The 19,436-nt window shown below is 38.2% G+C and overlaps 1 protein-coding gene across 1 annotated transcript; it reads right to left on the minus strand.

Moving 5' to 3' along the window:
* Positions 1-880: 880 nt before the first annotated feature.
* On the minus strand, positions 881-14,840 carry LOC112047678 (phospholipid phosphatase homolog 1.2 homolog). Its single transcript, XM_024084878.2, has 6 exons — positions 14,400-14,840; positions 7,960-8,114; positions 6,734-6,924; positions 5,710-5,824; positions 4,201-4,982; positions 881-4,041 (listed from the first exon to the last, which is right to left on the minus strand). Exons 1-5 carry the CDS (start codon positions 14,449-14,451, stop codon positions 4,653-4,655), a joined length of 843 nt encoding a protein of 280 aa, XP_023940646.2. The 5' UTR covers positions 14,452-14,840; the 3' UTR covers positions 881-4,041; positions 4,201-4,652.
* Positions 14,841-19,436: the final 4,596 nt, after the last annotated feature.

Consider the following 19,436-nt stretch of genomic DNA (forward strand, 5'->3'; position numbering starts at 1 on the left):
TGTGCATTTATTTATATTAAGCTTCCATAAAAATGTGTATTATAAAGATATTTTTCTGTTTCAAATCGGCTGTTTTTAAAATTATTATTTATAAAAAATTCTTCCAAGTTGAAAGATTTTTGTGATCTGGATATGATTTTAACCTAGTATTTCAAATATCAAGGATATTTTGTATAGATAGCTACTAGAATTAAGTATTTATGTACTTGGTCTACGGATTTTTGTTTCTGTCATATTATGTTCTGTAAGATCATAATGATTGTGAATCTTAAAATAAAGTAAAGGTATATGATTAAATGGTGTTTGGTTTTTATTATTTTTGAGATTTCATGTCTGCACTAAGCTTCTCGCAACAAGGAAGTGATTTGGTGATGATAAGAGGTAGTTTGTGGAGTTGCATATACTGAACCAATTTTGAAAATTCTAATAATAGAAAGCTATATCTTTATCCAGTTACATAATCAATACTTATAATAAATCTGTAGAGTCAGTCAATTACATGAAATATATTTCCAAATTACAAACAGGGGGTGATTACTGAATCGTAATCAATACTGAAGCCAAATGCAATCAGTAAAATTTTTGTTTGTCTGTCCGTCTACAATTATGTTCGTTATAGAAACAAAAACTACTAGACGGATTTTAACGAAACTTGGTACAATTATTCTTCATACTCCTGGGCAGGTTATAGTATACTTTTCATCACGCTACGATCAATAGGAGCAGAGCAGTGAAGGGAAATGTTGGGAAAACGGGAGAAGTTACTCCATTTTTACAGCCATACTATTGTAAGGGCCGGATTAAAGAGGTCTAAGGGCGGACGAAGTCGCGGGCGTCCGCTAGTTTAATAAATAAATTAAGTTGAAATAAAACTATTAGAAATTTTAGATATGTTTTTATTTTTCATCACTGAATAGGCAGAGAGCTGGTAGATTATATTAACACTTAGTTGCCATTTACAAAAAAAATCTACCAGCTTTTAAATAATAATTATCACAAACATACAACATGTACAAAATAGATAGACATTTAGCAAATAGTTTCATATATGTATATAAGGAATGTAAAAAAAGAGTCATACCCTTATAAAAAGTAGAAAATTATACTATCCATCACTGGAAAATAAATGAATAGCGTAGTTACTAAAAATATAAATGTACCTAAAGGTGACAAATATCTCTAACCATTTGAAATGGTTCTCTATTAGGTCTAATATGCACACCGCAACATATTGATTTGATTTGATCAACCCATAACCGGCTCACTGCTGAGCTCGAGTCTCCTCTCAGAATGAGAGGGGATAGGCCAATAGTCCACCACGCTAGCCCAATGCTGATTGGCAGACTTCACACACGCAGAGAATTACGAAAATTTTTTGGTATGCAGGTCCTTCATCGTTAAAGTCACGTGATATTTAATTTCTTAAAATGCACACAACTGAAAAGTTGGAGGTGCATGCCCCGGACCGGATTCGAACCCACGCCCTCCGGAATCGGATGCAGAGGTCATATCCACTGGGCTATCACGGCTACTAACATATCGAGACAAGAGAAATATCGACCAATAGCGGTCGAGTTTGAAAATATCACTCTCTTTTATTGCAGAGATAGCGATATTTTCGACTCTGCTCTATTGGTCTAAATTTGTCTTTTTCTCGTCACGGTGTCGTTGACGCTTGCTATAGCTTAGCAAATTCGTTCGTAACACTCCCAATGGTCCATAGGGGCCGGGAGGGGGGTTGCGATGCCCCGCGCAGTCCTTCCCCTCCCGTCGCCCGCACATCATGGGAGTGTCATGAACGAACTTGCCTATAAGTCTACTTATCCATTATTAGTATATAAATAGTGTACATAAAAATATAGCTATTAAACAAGCCTTTTTGGAAAATACCCTCATGGTAAAGTAAAGGCAAAAAACGATATATCACTATAATTATCTTAGCCATGTCGTCAAACATGACATTTTACATTAGGCAAACTCACTACATATAGTTTAATATGTACTACTAAAACTTCACAAACTTTTCATCCCATAAACAGATAGGTGAAGGTTATTTCTAATTAGTATCTACTACATATTAAACGAACGAACTTCGAACAGTACGTGTTGCCAGTGATGACCTATGGTTCCGAGACTTGGTCGCTGACTATGGGCCTCATAAGAAGGCTCAGAGTCACACAGCGGGCGATGGAACGAGCTATGCTCGGAGTATCTCTGCGTGATCGAATCAGAAACGAGGAGATCCGCAGAAGAACCAAAGTCACCGACATAGCTCAACGAGTTGCGGAGCTGAAGTGGCAATGGGCGGGGCACATAGTTCGAAGAGCCGATGGACGTTGGGGTCCCAAAGTGCAGGAATGGCGACCCCGCACTAGTAAGCGCAGTGTTGGCCGACCCCCCACCAGGTGGACTGACGACATCAAGCGAGTCGCAGGGATTCGCTGGATGCAGGTGGCTCAGTATCGTGATGTTTGGAAGTCCCTACAAAAGGCCTATGTCCTGCAGTGGACGGCCATCGGCTGATATGATGATGATGATGATGACATATTAAACAATATGTTGTGATTAGGTTGCCTAAAACTCCTGACAGAACCATCATGAATATAATAGTTTATATTTGACCAGGAATTTTTAGGCAACCTAATTGCAATATAACAAACCAAATTTAATTTCAAATTCTGGTCTGCATCCCTGAAACAGATGGGTGAAGGTATTTTCTAATTCTGATTATTTTGCCAATGGTCTAGCCATTGGTAAAGAATAATTTGTTTGATGATGATTAGTAACTTATCACAAATGGACTAGGAGTTATATAAATAATACAATCTTTAAATAAACAAGCTTCGCTTGACTAACATTTCTTCAAAAAATATGATCAATAAATAAACTATGAATATACCTAGAATATATATTTTCAGTGTACAGTTGTGCATATAATGCTTTACAGCAGAAAAAAATAAATAACTTGTGAAGAATAAAAAAAAAAAAATAATAATTTCGGCCCCTACAGAGCCTTATATGAGGAGATTAGGACCTTTCCTTATATGAGGAGATTTAGGCACTAATCACTAATTTCTATACTCAGAGGCACAACTATCCGCCCACTTTAATATACTCGCGTATAAAAAAAATTATAATTTCGGAGCCCTACAGAGCTAGGACCTTTCCTTATATGAGGAGATGTAGGGCTTAGCACTATATCTCGGATCAATCACTAATATCTATACTCAGAGGCACAACTATCCGCCCACTTTAGTACACTCGCGTATAATAAGGTCGGCGGATAATTGTGCCTCTGAGTATAAATTGACTGTGGTCTGGTTTTAGCGGTATATTTAGACTGTACCTAACTAGGTACACACATGCAATTACATAATATTATTTTTTATATAAAATTTGTTTTGAAAAACTTAGTCAGAAATCACAATACCAATACATTAAAATCTTATAAATACTCGATTATAAAAATAGTGCTTTTAAAGTCAATCTATTTAGAGAAGTCATTTGTCTTTGGATGTAATGGTAAGGTAATTTATCTATGTACAATTTAAAGATTCGTTTCAAAATTTAAAAGTCCCTTAATACAGTAACCAGTAACTATATTAGGACAATATTTGATACCCATATAAAAAGTCCTTTGTATGGGTATCAAATATTTTTTATAATATAGGGATTGGTTACAGAATTACGGGATTATATATGGGTATAAAATATATTTCTAATATAGTGGTTACAGAATACTTCTGAAATAAGAAACATCGACTTTTTGCCTGTCCTCTTCACGTAGACCCCTACTATCAAACGCTTGTCTGTACACCTTACCACTACACCCAAAGCTAAAGAGGCTTCCAAACATAGACAAACTATACAATTTTATAACTACAATATGACTGTTATACAGTCGAAGTATTTATAATACTTCTAATACTATTTAATTTCTACGGGAGTCTCATTCGTAATATCTGAGGTTTCTTCTCTTTGGTCATCAGTTGTTACGTCGCTCTTTGGTGAACATTCAAAGTTTTTGCACAAATAAACGATCTGAAAAGAAAAACGCTTTAATTGGTAATATCACAGTCGAGCAAATATGTAATTGAATAAATAAATTATATTTCTTTGTGTGCCGATACGCGGCGCGCGTTGGCTCATGTACTGACAGACACGTGTGTTGTGTAGGCGCGTGTGTGTGTCACTACTCACAGTGTACAGCAGCACGGGCGCGGTGAGCAGCGCGCCCGCCAGCACGTCCCACCAGTGGTGCCGGTGGTCGGTGAGCCGGGACGCGGCGCGCGTTGGCTCATGTACTGACAGACACGTGTGTTGTGTAGGCGCGTGTGTGTGTCACTACTCACAGTGTACAGCAGCACGGGCGCGGTGAGCAGCGCGCCCGCCAGCACGTCCCACCAGTGGTGCCGGTGGTCGGTGAGCCGGGACGCGGCGCGCGTTGGCTCATGTACTGACAGACACGTGTGTTGTGTAGGCGCGTGTGTGTGTCACTACTCACAGTGTACAGCAGCACGGGCGCGGTGAGCAGCGCGCCCGCCAGCACGTCCCACCAGTGGTGCCGGTGGTCGGTGAGCCGGGACGCGGCGCGCGTTGGCTCATGTACTGACAGACACGTGTGTTGTGTAGGCGCGTGTGTGTGTCACTACTCACAGTGTACAGCAGCACGGGCGCGGTGAGCAGCGCGCCCGCCAGCACGTCCCACCAGTGGTGCCGGTGGTCGGTGAGCCGGGACGCGGCGCGCGTTGGCTCATGTACTGACAGACACGTGTGTTGTGTAGGCGCGTGTGTGTGTCACTACTCACAGTGTACAGCAGCACGGGCGCGGTGAGCAGCGCGCCCGCCAGCACGTCCCACCAGTGGTGCCGGTGGTCGGTGAGCCGGGACGCGGCGCAGCACAGCGCGCTCGACACGCACAGCGCCTGCCCCGACAGCACGGCGCGCGCGTTCACGTGCCGCGCGCGTTGGCTCAAGTAGTACTGGAAGACACGTGTGTTGAGTAGGCAGATATATGTGTACAGGCACTCTATTCAGTGTACAGTAAAAAACACACCGACCTACAATGTATAGATAATAAATATCAAATGTTAACTATCATGACCGGGATTGACGGCTTCACATACTCTCTGTGGCACATAAATCATGGCTGCTGTTTAGAATTTCTTGGAAGAAAGAAAAGCTTAACATTTTATACCAAACTCAAGGCTTGAAATAAGGAACTCATTAACTCCAAGCCGCATAGACTAACCACTTGTGGTTGGTCTATAGAGTTGGACTAAAGAGAGGAAATAGATATAGAAAGATAGAGAATATAGAAATAGTAAAATATATTTCGTAAAATAAATGTTTTTTATAGTTAGTTAACTTGTTAGTGAAGTAGGTGCGAGAGGATTACCAGCAAAATCTTTCTATAACTTGCTTAAAGACCTCTCTAGAACTGCAGCTAGTTCTATATTAGAACGAGTATCCAAAGCTGCTCTAATAGGATCTTACCAAATTTGGCTAGGCAGGGAGAACAACACGAGCAGAGAACGGGGAGTGTTGATCGATCGTCACAGAATTCCTTAACCCTACATCCTGTAGTCACAAGTTCAGGACTCTGCTCGGAGATTTTCTCTCTACCATGCGATGGACCCGGCACCGTCACGGTGAACCTATGTAATGCTAAGATATACATAAACCTGAGCTGAAACAAACAGTACTCACCACAACAAATATGCCCATGTGGAAGGCTAGTGATGTGTGTCCTGACGGGAAGCTGCGATCGGACTGGCTCAGCCAGTAAGCTTTCGTGCAGGTATAGCTTGACACATACTCGGAACTGGAAACGAGATAAATAAATAGCCCAGTGGATATGACCTCTGCCTCCGATTCCGGAGGGTGTGGGTCGAATCCGGTCTGGGGCACCTCTAACTTTTCAGTTGTGTGCATTTTAAGAAATTAAATATCACGTGTCTTAATCGGTGAAGGAAAACATCGTGAGGAAACCTGTATACCAGAGAATTATCTTAATTCTCTGTGTGTGAAGTCTGCCAATCCGTATTGGGCCAGCGTGGTGGACTATTGGCCTAACCCCTCTCATTCTAAGAGGAGACTCAAGCTCAGCAGTGAGCCAAATATGGGTTGATGACGTAGTAATAGTTTGAATCAATGATCTTATAGAGAAAAGCTTTGACCAACACCTTGAGCTTTCGCTTGAATGTTGGATCAATACAGAAGGCAGTGATTCTAAAAAAAGCGTGTATTGTGAGGAGGTTCCTCTAGAGTCCTGAGCTTAAAAAAAATTGACAGTGTTTTGTATTATATTTTATTAAACATTGTTAAAAATAAAAAAAGGTGTAAATAAATAAGTTAGTCTATAAACTAACGTAAGTAAACTAATTCGTTAAACATTAAATACTATTACTATAATAGTATTTAATGTTTAACGAATTAGTTTTGTTTTTCCATCTCTACTTTTCAGTAATTTATACTTTAATAATGGTTTTTGTTTTAACCTTTTATTTATATATTTATTAAACAAAATACACCAACAAGTACATACAAAATTTGCATTTGTTCATATTCTATTGTGTATCTTCTTTCTTTCATTACTTCATAGACTTCATAGACTAGTTAGATAGAGAAATGGTTTTCCATTGAACATCAGGTACAATATCTGCTGTTCCTGTCAATTATCACTATAAAAATAAAATAACGTGACAAGTGAGAATACTTATATAATACTTACACTTCGCAAGTGTCAGCCTCTTTAGGTTGACAAGTGTCAAAGAAGTGTGGTCTGGGCGAGCCGACGATGGACTTGACAGTCTGCACCAGTGTCAGGTTGAGCAGGAAGCCGAACACATACTCTTTGTACCAGCGCAGCGCGTTCTGTTTGGCTATCTGCAGCTTGTCCCTCTGCCTTTCTACTATGAGCATCTAAAAAAAAACATTTTACTTATGAAAGGACATAATGGGCCTTTATTATTTATAATTTATAAGCAGGTCGATAGTATTTTTTACGGATTAAAGATACAAATTGCTGTTGAGAAAATAATTTTCAGAATTTTTGGAACCCGCATTAATTAGATGAATATTTTTTTTTGTTTCGCTCCCTTGTCTACAAATTAAACCTAGACAACGCAGTTAAAGTGTTCAAAACAACCAATAAAAACGCCTGGAGTTGAATTAATATCCGGTGTAAGCTGACCATGTCATGTAATATCGTCAAATCAATGCTACAAGTTAAAAAGAAACATTAAATCGTAGATAGAGAAGCAAAAAAATTATTATGCAAAAAAAAAACTTAAATTGCTTTAAAAACGCCCTACACGAACGCTTCTACGCGAAGATCACTGACAATCTGTCAGAGTGTGAGTTACAAGCATGTTGCCATGATGAAAATTCTTAATTAATGTTGTCAGCTAATGAAATAAATACTTTTTATTTATTTAATTTAAAAAAATGCTAGTTCCAAAAATTTTTTATTTTGGGTTTTAAGCCCTATATTTTATGTCCTTTTAAGATGAAAATAATTTGTTCTGCTTAGTTGACACTCGGAATAAAGGCCCAGCCTCCATACAAAATTGGGACATGTCCATTCATCTAACCCACACTAATATTATATAATTTGAAAGTGTGTGTGTCATTTTGTTTGTCCGTCTGTCACGGAAAAACGAAGCGACCAATTGACGTGATTTTGTAAATACTACTACTACTTTTTGTCTCTTCCCACTTCCCTAAAATTGTTGTGGAAGTTTGTATGGAGCATTCCACAATTTTCAAGGTAGAAAGCTAAAAATTGGTATGCAGATTAATAATAACTAAAAAAACCGTGCATCATCATAAAAATCGGTACACAGACTCTTTTTCTCACCGATTTTGCGTGGGCAAAGCCGTGGGCAAAATCGGGTTAAAAAAGCGGGGGCGTCTTTCTTTCTTAGAAAAAAAAATACGAAATGTGCACTCACTTACCACCAAAAGTGGTATCAGCAGTGTGATAGCCATCAGCCACTTCCAGCTGACGGTGTCGCCAGTGTAGGGGTAGGACAGCGCCGGGTCGTTGCAGCGGAAACCCACCTTGCCGCCGGGAAACAGCTTGGACTCCACCAGCGCGAATATCAGCAGCACTGCAAATATTCGTTTTTGGAGTTTACTCCTTAAGAATCGATTTTCAATATGGGCAGTAAAATTCGATGAACGAATGACAACGATACGTTTTTGTGCGCAACCTATTCTGCGCACCTTTCACCGTTGTCGCCAACAGCGTAATAGGTCGCGCCCGCATGCATGTGCACGCTGTTGGCGGGCACGCACGCCGCGGCCTGCTGCTCCTCAGTTGCGCACCTTTCACTTTTCAGGCGTTAGTATTGAGACATACATAGTGTATGCTGTGGGGCAACATACACCTATTTAGACAGTCGATCTGAAAGAGAGTTCGTCGGAGCTGACACACACTTTTTTTTTTCTATTATTCAATGACAAGTTAACCCTTGACTGTGATCTTACCTGATGTTAAGTGACAATGCAGGCTATAATGGGAGCATGTTTACTTTAAAGCACAATTTCTCTATAGTTTCTATGTGTTATAAAACATGATAAATTAATAGTTAAAAAAACAAGTGGCCGAGAAAAAAGAAAGCGAGTCCCAACTGACTCACCAAACATGCCAACGCAACAGACCCATAAGCTCTCAAAAAACTAACAGCTACCTACGACCACCGGACCACAATGAATGAACCATTTAAACAACAACTGGAAAAATGCACCCCAAGCCGGCTAGTCACCGTGGGGAAAGATGACTACTACCCTCCAAATATTAAAACGTTAAAACAGACACCCGCTCCTCGCCATCTAGACAACATTTATTTAGCTACATACAATACACTTTCTCTAAGAACTGAAGAAAAATTATCCGAACTCATGTTGGCATTACAAAATATTAATTGGATGATCATAGGACTAAGTGAAGTGAGACGCTTGGGAGAAAAAATAGAGGACCGGGGACAATTCATTCTCTACCATAAAGGGGAAACCCCTGGCAAACATGGCGTAGGTTTCTTAATAAGAAAAGAATTAAAAGATAACATTGAAGAATTCATAGGCATATCAGAACGTATCGCAATCTTAAACATAAAGTTGCAGTATTCGAGACAAATATGGTCCATTGTCCAAGTCTACTCCCCAACAGAGCAGTCAACAAATACTGAAATAGATTCTTTCTACTCCAATCTCACAGAGGCAATAAAAAACCACACAAACAAAAACTTGATTGTAATGGGCGACTTCAATGCGCAAATCGGCAACAGAAGAAATGGAGAAGAATTGGTGATTGGCCCTCATACCTCAGGTAAAAGAACAAGAAATGGAGAGAAACTTATTGCACTGGCCTTTGAACACAATTTAAAGGTACTTAATAGTCAATATAAAGCCCGACCCAACAATAGATGGACATGGGAATCTCCCGACGGAAGATACAAAAACGAAATTCATTTTATTCTCTCAAACAGAAGCCAGAAATTCAATGACTGCAGAGTAATAAAAAACTTAAACTTTAACAGTAACTACAGACCAGTCCGAGCTAAACTGAATTTGAACACAGAAAAACATAGACGTCCATTCAAAATCAAAGCAAACAATAAGGATATTTTCTTAGATAGTACAGACCTGAATGAAAAAATGAAAAGCTTTATAGAAATCACAAAAGAACTAAAGACACAGGAAAAATATAATAAATTCCTAGAAGCTTTGACTACCAGTACAACAGGAGAAACATCCTTAGGACGATGCCGCAGACAGCTATGGCTTTCTGAAAATACAAGAAGTCTACTAGAAGAAAGAGCTAGTCTGATGAGTATTACGAATAAATCAAAAGAAATTCGAAGAAATATAACTAATATCAACAAACAAATAAACACAAACATAAGAAAAGACAGAGAAAAATACAGATTCGAAAAGATAATGAAATGTATCCAGAAAACGGGAGGCATAAAGAAAGCAACTAAACAATTAAATGAGAAACGCGAGTGGATACCTAATATAGAGACTGCAAGCGGTACAAAGGTCACTCGACGCTCAGATATCAACAAAATAGCAACAGATTTCTTTGAAAACTTATACTCTAGCCAAAGCACTCTATGTTCAGTAGAATTGGTGAATGACAAGGTCCCAGAAATAATGTTTACCGAAGTGGAGAAAGCAATATTAACACAAAAAAAGGACAAAGCCCCAGGATCTGACAGTATTACAAATGAATACCTATTAGAAAACAAAGACACCCTAGTACCCATTCTTACAAATATATTCAATGATGTAATTAAATCGGAGACAATCCCAGACCAGTGGACAATGTCAACAATAGTATTACTACACAAAAAGGGAAATAAGTATGACATAAACAACTATAGACCTATTAGCCTTATGTCAAATATATATAAAGTCTTTGCTAAAGTGATCCTCAGCCGCATCACTAAAACATTAGATGAATGTCAGCCAACAGAGCAAGCAGGCTTTAGAACTGGCTACTCAACTCTGGATCACATATATGTTGTGAAACAAATCTTAGAAAAGAGTAACGAATATAATATCACCTTATACTGCTGCTTCGTAGATTACAGCAAAGCATTTGACTCACTGGAACATGAAGCAATATGGCATGCACTGAAAAATCAGGGCGTTGAGAACAAATATATAAGGTTACTAAAGAAAATTTATGCTAACAGTAGAGCAAAAATAAAACTAGAGACAGAGGGAAAAGAAATCAAGATAGGAAGAGGCGTACGTCAGGGTGACCCCATATCTCCTAAGCTTTTTACTGCTGTCCTAGAAGATATCTTTCGTCAACTGGATTGGGAAGGAAATGGCATATCTATAAATGGTGAAAACCTATCACATCTAAGATTTGCAGATGATGTTGTAATCTTTGCTAAAACAAGTAACGAACTCGAAATAATGCTGAATGAACTGGATAGCGAGAGTCGGAAAGTAGGATTGAATATGAATATACATAAAACTAAAGCTATGACAAACGGAATAAAAGAAAATGTATCCATCAATAATACTACAATTGAGTATGTCGATGAATATGTATATCTAGGGCAAACAATGGCAATGGAAGACTCAACAGGAAAAGAAATCGTCAGAAGAATAGGAGGTGCATGGAACCGTTTCTGGAGTATGAAAGAAATTATGAAAAACAATGGAATAAATATGAGAACTAAAGCAAGACTCTTCGATTCATGTATACTACCGATCATAACATATGGTTGCCAAACATGGTCTCTAACTAAACTTCAACGTAGAAAACTAGAAATATGCCAAAACTCTATTAACAGAAGTATGATGGGTATAAAACTCTCAGATAAAGTAAAATTATCCAAAAGAAGAAAACATACAAAAACAAAGGAAGTAGCTATTGCAATCAAAAGACTTAAATGGAAGTGGGCAGGCCACACAATCAGAGGCAAAGAAAAATGGAGCAAAACGAAGCAAGCAAGGCGAAGAGGAAGACCAAAACAGAGATGGGCGGACGAAATAAGACAGGTGGCAGGAGGCAACTGGGCAAAATCTGCAAGGGATAGGGAGTTGTGGAAAAGTTTGAAGGAGACCTTTGTCCTAGGGGACAAACAGAATGTATATACGAACTCTGAATAAAGGCTTTTTATTATTATTTTTTATTATACTCTATGTGACATCATACCATTTGATGGCCTCCGTGGCACAGTGGTATGCATGGTGGACTTACAAGACGGAGGTCCTGGGTTTGATCAAGACGGAGGTCCTGGGTTTAATCCCCGGCTGGGCCGATTGAAGTTTTCTAAATTGGTTCAGGTCTGGCTAATGGGAAGCGTTCCACCGGCAAAGACGTACCGCCAAGCGATTTAGTGTTCCAGTATGATGTTGTGTAGAAACCGAAGGGAGTGTGGATTTTCATTCTCCTAACTAGTTAGCCCGCTTCCATCTTAGATTGCATCATCACTTCATCATCACATCACTCTCAGGTGAGATAGGTGTAGGTAAGCGCTAACTTATAATGAATATAAATAAAATAAAAAGCCACCAGATTAGCAACCTTTGATTCAGTAGTTAAGCGAAAGCTTAAATAATTAATTATTAGTGTATTTAAGATTTTTGTTCAACATTATAATTTAGTTATAAGATTTTGTTGCATGCTATTGTATAGTGAATTGTATGCTTCATCATTTGTATCAAGATCTTTGAAATTTGAATTTAACAGAATTTAAAAAAATGATAGCCAAAAACTATTAAAAAAAAAATTTTAGAACCAGATCTCAACAAGTGTATATATTAGTAAGAGCACATAAAACTCAAAAGTGTTTTATTAGGTATCTCATACTACAGGTTCTTATGTGTTAATAGCATAGTTACTGTCGATTTCAGTTTTAATGATCTAACTACAGGTATTGACTAGTCAATTATCCTAAATACAATATAAATTGCTACGTAAACAATATGTTACATGCTACTATGTGAACAATATGTTTGTTGCCTTGAAGAAGATTTCCCCTGTGGTAATTATACTGTATTGGGTGTAAAGAAAACTTAAGTGCATACAATTTTTTTTTATAAAAATAGCCTGTATCAGTATGTTATCCTGGTAAATACTTATTATACACACAAATAATTTATTTTATTTTTTTATTCCTAATAAATGTGAAACTAGCTATTTTCTAAATTTAATTTTTGTAATAAAGAAGCACAAAATCTTAAATCACCATGATTTTCAAAGGTACCTACTTCATATGGCTGTGAAATCAAATTAACAAATATGACATTTATTTGTTTAATGTTTTAGTCATATTATTGCTTATCACACTTAAACAAAGGCATGGAAAAATTCTTATGTTTTTTACATAATTATATTATTATTATACTATATAAAAATAAGTCGGGTTTTCCTTCCTGACGCTATAACTCCAGAACGTACGAACTGATTTCCACGGTTTTGCATTCGTTGGAAAGGTATCGGGCTCCGTGAGGTTTATAGCAAAAAAATCAGAAAAAGGTAGGGGTAGGATAGGGGTAGGGTAGAGGTAGGGTAAGGGTAGGGTAGGGGTAAGGTAGGGTTGGGTAAGGTAAAGTAGGGGGTAGGTTAGGGTAGGGTAGGGTAGGGGTAGGGTAGGGTAGGGGTAGGGTAAGGGTAGTGTAGGGTAGGGGTAGGGTAGGGTAGGGTAGTGTAGGGGTAGGGTAAGGGGTAGGGTAGGGCAGGGGTAGTGTAGGGGTAGGGTAGGGGTAGAGTTGGGTAGGTGTAGTTGAAAGTTTACATCGAGTTTCACGCGGACGAAGTCGCGGGCGTCCGCTAATTATATTTAATTATATCTTCAACAGCTTTCAAGATTATAATGTTATATGTTTAATAATGTTATCAGACTGTGATAATCTACCAGATTGAGGTCTTTTTGTTGTTATTCTGTGTCATAGCAATATACTAATATTATAAAGCTGAAGAGTTTGTTTGTTTGTTTGAATGCGCTAATCTCAGGAACTACTGGTCCGATTTGAAAAATTCTTTTAGTGTTAGATAGCCCATTTATCAAGGAAGGCTATTAGGCTGCATATTATCCCCGAGCTCCTACAGGAATGGGAACCACAGGGGTAAAACCGCACGGCGTCAGCTAGTCTTAGTTTATTATTGTAACTTTCACAACTGCAAAATATTTGTATGAGAAATATGGATGTTTTTCAGTGTCTGAATTATTGTTTGCTATAAAACTTATTTTTAATTATTGATTATGAAACACGGCTAAAACTCACGTGATATTAGGTCAGAGTATGCCCGACTAGTTTTGAACCCATACGGGGCCCTTAGTCATGAGCTGGTTCTTGCATCGCCGCACGATCCAAACTGGATCACGTGAGTTTTAGCCGTGTTTCATAATCAATTAATATGAATAACACTCACGATAGTTTAAATTCTAAAACTTATTTAGTTTTGTTTATTTGTAAAAAATGGCTACAAAACTACTAGGTCAATTTTAAAAATTCTTTCACTAATTAAGGTCATCAGCTAGCAGGGGCTATATTTTATGCCAAAATTCCCTTGAGAATAGGAATGATATTAAAACCACAAATGTGTCCCCTAATAAGTATGTAATAAGTAAGTATATACCCTACCCTACCCCTACCCTTTTTATATATATTATATTCATCAGGTTGGTCCTACTAAAGCAAATTACACTTAGTGGGCAATGTGAGATTTTGTTCCATTTTACATTTTATTTCATTACTTACTCAATATTCTGACTTGTGTACGGTAAATAAATGTACGTAGCTTTTTATATTAATAAAACTTTACGTATATTGACCTCAACGCAGGTCAATAATACGCTTAAGGTTAAATACCTCGTTTGAAATAAAAAGTTTCTCATTGAAATGTATAAAAAATATAAACAAACCTCGATGCCAACGGTTCGTCTTCGACAACACCAGTTTCACTTTATTCAACATTTTAACTAATATTTCACAAAACACAACTACACGGCGCAAATACGGAAATGTTATTTTATTAACACTAACAGGCAGCGGCTATTGATCATACTGTCGTGAATCAATGTGTAGAAGTCCCCTTGTGAGAATGATTCAGGAAATCAAATCACTGTACTTGCACAAGTAAACACCTTCGAACCCATCCAACGTAATTATTTACGTCAGTAATTACTTGTAGGTAAGGCAAGGGCCCGTAACTTAATGAAACTGAGAGCGAGACTTATCGTTAATGTTCAGTAATAATATATTTTTCTGTGATTTTTTAATTAAATCTATTAAGTTGCACAGCTCAAATTTTAATTTTTTTTTCGTTCTGATTTTAAATTTAACCTCAAAGTCAAAGGCTCAAAAGTAAAATCAAACAATACAAATGTCAATGTCAAGTGACTGACGTCAGTGTCATATGTCAACTGTCATCAAGCATAGATTAAATTTTAAATACAGATAAAATTTATCAGATTGTGCAGGATATATTTCGGACAGTCCAACTTCCGGTTCCCCATTAATTCTGTTGAAATTCATTGGATGAGTCAAAACGCTTTGGTTGCTGTTTACTGATTCGCAGTTCGCACTGCGAAATTAATAATGTTTTATTAACGTTCCACAACGTATTGACACGGACGTACTATACCTATTCAAATAAAAAGTAAATCAGCAAAGTGAACACATACTATTGGTATTGGCTCAATTTTCGCTAACCTATCATTTTATAGCCGTGATAGCTCAGTGGATATGACCTCTGCCTCCAATTCCGGAGGGTGTGGGCTTCGAATCCGGTCCGGGGGGGGCACCTCCAACTTTTCAGTTGTGTGCATTTTATGAAATTAAATATCATGTGTCTCAAACGGTGAAGAAAAACATCGTGATGAAACCTGCATACCAGAGAATTATCTTAATTCTCTGCGTGTGTGAAGTCTGCCAATCCGCATTGGACCAGCGTGGTGGACTATTGGCCTTATCCCTCTTTCTGAGAGGAGGCTCGAGCTCAGCAGTGAGCCGAATATGGTTAATGGCGACTATTTTAGGTTCCATCCATACAAATATTTTAGATGTAAAAGTAAGTCCATCTGTCTGTCACCCTTTTACGGATAAATTCAGTTAATTAAATACGGTTAAATAATACTCCATTATACCTACCTGTACCTATAGAAACAACATACACGACAGTGCGGTACCTTTAATCTATACCATCTATACCTACCTACATAAAGAAAATTGCGTTTTGTCTAAATCTATGTATCTATACTAATATTATAAAGAGGAAAACTTTGTTTGTATGTTTGTTTGTTTGTAATGAATAGGCTCGAAAACTACTGGACCGATTTTAAAAATTCTTTCACCATTCGAAAGCTACATTATCCACAAGTAACATAGGCTAAATTTTATTTAGGAAAAAATTAGGGTTCCGTAGGATATTTGCTGCCTAAACTATAAAAGATAGAACCATAAAAATATGTTCTAATTAATTGTAGATCTTATAAACATCTACAAAAAAGTCCGCAACACACTATACCTATCTATGTCGAGTGAGGCACAACAACCATTTTTTTATTTAAAAATTTTGATTAGTTAGGGTAGGATAGGGGTAGGGTAGGGGTAGGGTAGGAGTAGAGGTAGGGGTAGGGTAGGGGTAGGATAGGGGTAGTTAAAGTTTACATCGAGTTTCACGCGGACGAAGTCGCGGGTGTCCGCTAGTCATAGATAAAGAGGACGATTTATATCGCAGCCCGAAGGCATCATTATTTACTAGCAAAATATTAGTAGGTATGTGCTACCTACTTTTATTTCATAACTGAAGCAATCTTGTAAATTACTGAACATTATAACATTACTTATCAGCTGGTAATAGCATGTTTTCATAAATAAGCATAATGTCAGTTGATTCACTGTAATTTTCTAAGTTGACCTATTCATCTTTAATTCCCCTACATGCTGCAATGACTCGTTATTCTCACAAATGCGTTTATACGTCGTAATGCATTACTGGTGGACACATAAGACGTTCTAATAGTGAACCGACATTAAATTCATGCACAAAAGAAAAAAAAGCCTACTTAAGTGCTAGGTGGATTTAAAAGACGGAGGTCCTGTGTTCGATCACCGGCTAGGCCGACTGAGGTTTTCTTAATTGGTCCGTCTGGCTGGTGGAAGGCTTCGGCCGTGGCTAGTTACCACCCAACTAGCAAAGATTGCCAAGCGATTTAGCGTTCCGGTACGATGTCGTGTAGAAACTGAAAGGAGTGTGGATTTCATCCTACTCTCAAGAGACCGCTTCAATCTAAGATTGCATCATCACTTACCATCAGATGAGTGTAGTCAACTTGTATAAAAAAAAATAAAACTAATAGGTCGCGCCCAACGTCAGAGAGGTACTATAACACATCTTTAGTAAAATATCATTGTTTACCAACCTACTCACAGATTAAAACGGATTATAATAGGTACATAGTTAATCTTAACTATCGAGCATTAGAGTTATCTCCCTTGTAAATTAGCAGACGACAAACAGTGGTATCATCGCGCCATGTGACCACACACGATCATAAAACGGTTATTATTACACAGTGTAATGAAAAGAAAACCTACACGTTAAAAATAGTTTATTATAGAATGGCGCTAGTTTGGTCACTGTCTGATTAAGCTAGCGCGGGGCCTGTAGCAAATTTAAACAGTTAAAAAAAAACAAATTCTAACTTTTTTTTCCCCCCAAAAGTGAACTTCATATTTAAATATTCTGAGGTTCGAGATTTACCTGATATCTTTAAATAGGATCAAGATCAGGAGAAAATCTTCTGTATTTTTTTTTTACATTTTTGGGTTATTACTTCGTAGATTCAAATTTGAATCAAGCTTGAACAGTACGAGTTACGATTCAAGCTTATTACGTTAAAAGATCATTTTGATGATCCTCATAAGAAGCTCTTTCATTTCATGAATCACTTGCAGTTTGCAAAAAAAAAAAATGTGCCACCAAAATTGATCTTCATATTTTTTTCTCGGGCGCGAGGCCCTCATCCGAACGCGGTGCCTGTAGCAAATGCTACCTACCACCAATGACAATTTTATACTATAGATCAGTTAATTCCCTACAAAATCACCGCAAAAAGTGTTCCGAATAATAGGCTACAAAACTAAGCGCACACATGCACAATTTTGTATTTTATTCCATTATCTATTTATGTAATATAGTTCTTACACTTCCTGAACACACAACTCGACATTCTAGACAATATTTAGGTATCATTTGTATAAATAACGTTCGTTGTTGACACAACTAACATTGAGATGTGGAAATTACCTCTTTTGAGCGCTTCATTTTTCATGACCTAGTAACACATCTAACAGTATTTAACATCATTGCCTGCCGTCCTATGGCTATCGCTAGCCACAAACGGTCAATTATTATCACGTTTCTGTAGCACCCACGACTATAATTGATCGTGTGTTGGTCACTGCGTACATGACTTGTATTAATAGTATGCCGCGTGGGTACTGCCGTTTGCTTTTCAGAAACGTGAGAATAATTGACCGTCGATGGCGACCTTAATCCGGCGCTGAGTTTGTTGCCCACCCATATAGCATGTTAGCCACAGAGGTTTTTACGCTAAATGGTTAAGTATTAAAAGATCGTGTGTGGGTTATTCTTGACGACAGTAAAAGAAGTTGTTAAACTTAACGAAAACGTGAGATGCGGGTTGTCTCTCTAATTTGAGTTTCTTATAAGATGATGGTGCTAAGAAGATTCTGTTTTAGTTTATTAGACTCGCGGACACCGCGACGTTACAATAGGCTTGTTGACACTTTTTTTTAATGTTCTTAAATAGTCCATTTATAACAGATTTTTTTAAGACGTGAAAATTTTAGTGATATATGTATAATTTTTTGACAATACTAGCCAAAACGCCTGTCGGCCATGACTATCAACTATTTTTTTTTATTCTCTACAAGTTAGCCCTTGATTAAAATCTCGACTTATGGTAAGTGATAATGCAATCTAAGATGGAAGCGGGCTAACTTGTTAGGAGGAGGATGAAAATCCACACCCCTTTCGGTTTCCACACGACGCTAACGGACGGACGGAACGCTAAATCGCTTGGCGGTACGTCTTTGCCGGTAGGGTGGTAACTAGCCGCGGCCGAAGCCTCGCCACTAGCCAGACCTGGTCCAATTAAGAAAACCTTAATCGGCCCAGCTGGGGATCGAACCCAGGTCAGAAACCTCTCTTGTAAATCCACCGCGCACACCACTGCGCCACGGAGGCCGTCAAAGTTTCCTTTACTTTCAGTAAAGCTTCAGTTGTATTTTGGAACCTACAGCAAATCAGTACATACATATAATTATATATAATTGAAGTATCTGTCTGTGACTACAAAATAAGAAATACTTATTTAAAAAAAGTTCGTCTGTCTGTTTGTCTGGGATAATTTCTGGAACGGTTGAAGTGATTTTAATGGGACTTTCACTGGAAGTTAGAAGAGGTTATAGAGTAACTTACAAGAAAGCGCAGTGTTGGTCGACCGCCCACCAGGTGGACTGACGACATCAAGCGAGTCGCAGGGATTCGCTTGATGCAGGTGGCTCAGTATCGTGATGTTTGGAAGTCCCTACAAAAGGCCTATGTCCTGCAGTGGATCCATCCGTCCATCGGCTGATATAATAAATAAACGTAAAAAATCCATGGTTTGCGTGGAATTTGTAAAAAACTGCATTTCACGAAGATGAAGTATCTGGCGTACCTACGCTAATGTAGCTTGGCAAGTTCGCTCCCGTGGTACCTATGCAGGCGACGGGGAGAAAAGGACTGCGCGGGTATGAAGTCGAGCGCGCGGGGCATCGCCACCCCCCTCCCGGCCCGCATGGACCATCGGGATTGTAATGAACGAATTTGCCAAGATGTACCTACACAATAAAAAAACTGCTTTTGACATACGTATTTTCCATAATCA

This window comes from Bicyclus anynana, chromosome 20 (genome assembly GCF_947172395.1).
Source record: "Bicyclus anynana chromosome 20, ilBicAnyn1.1, whole genome shotgun sequence".
NCBI lineage: Eukaryota > Metazoa > Arthropoda > Insecta > Lepidoptera > Nymphalidae > Bicyclus > Bicyclus anynana.

Excerpts from the sequence above, each read along its gene's own strand:
- LOC112047678 (XM_024084878.2), bottom strand. The coding sequence starts at position 14,451 with ATGTTGAATAAAGTGAAACTGGTGTTGTCGAAGACGAACCGTTGGCAT. Across the intron at positions 8,115-14,399 it reads GACGAACCGTTGGCATCGAG|TGCTGCTGATATTCGCGCTG; the intron begins GTTTGTTTATAT and ends GAATATTTGCAG. Across the intron at positions 6,925-7,959 it reads TGCTGATACCACTTTTGGTG|ATGCTCATAGTAGAAAGGCA; the intron begins GTAAGTGAGTGC and ends GTTTTTTTTTAG.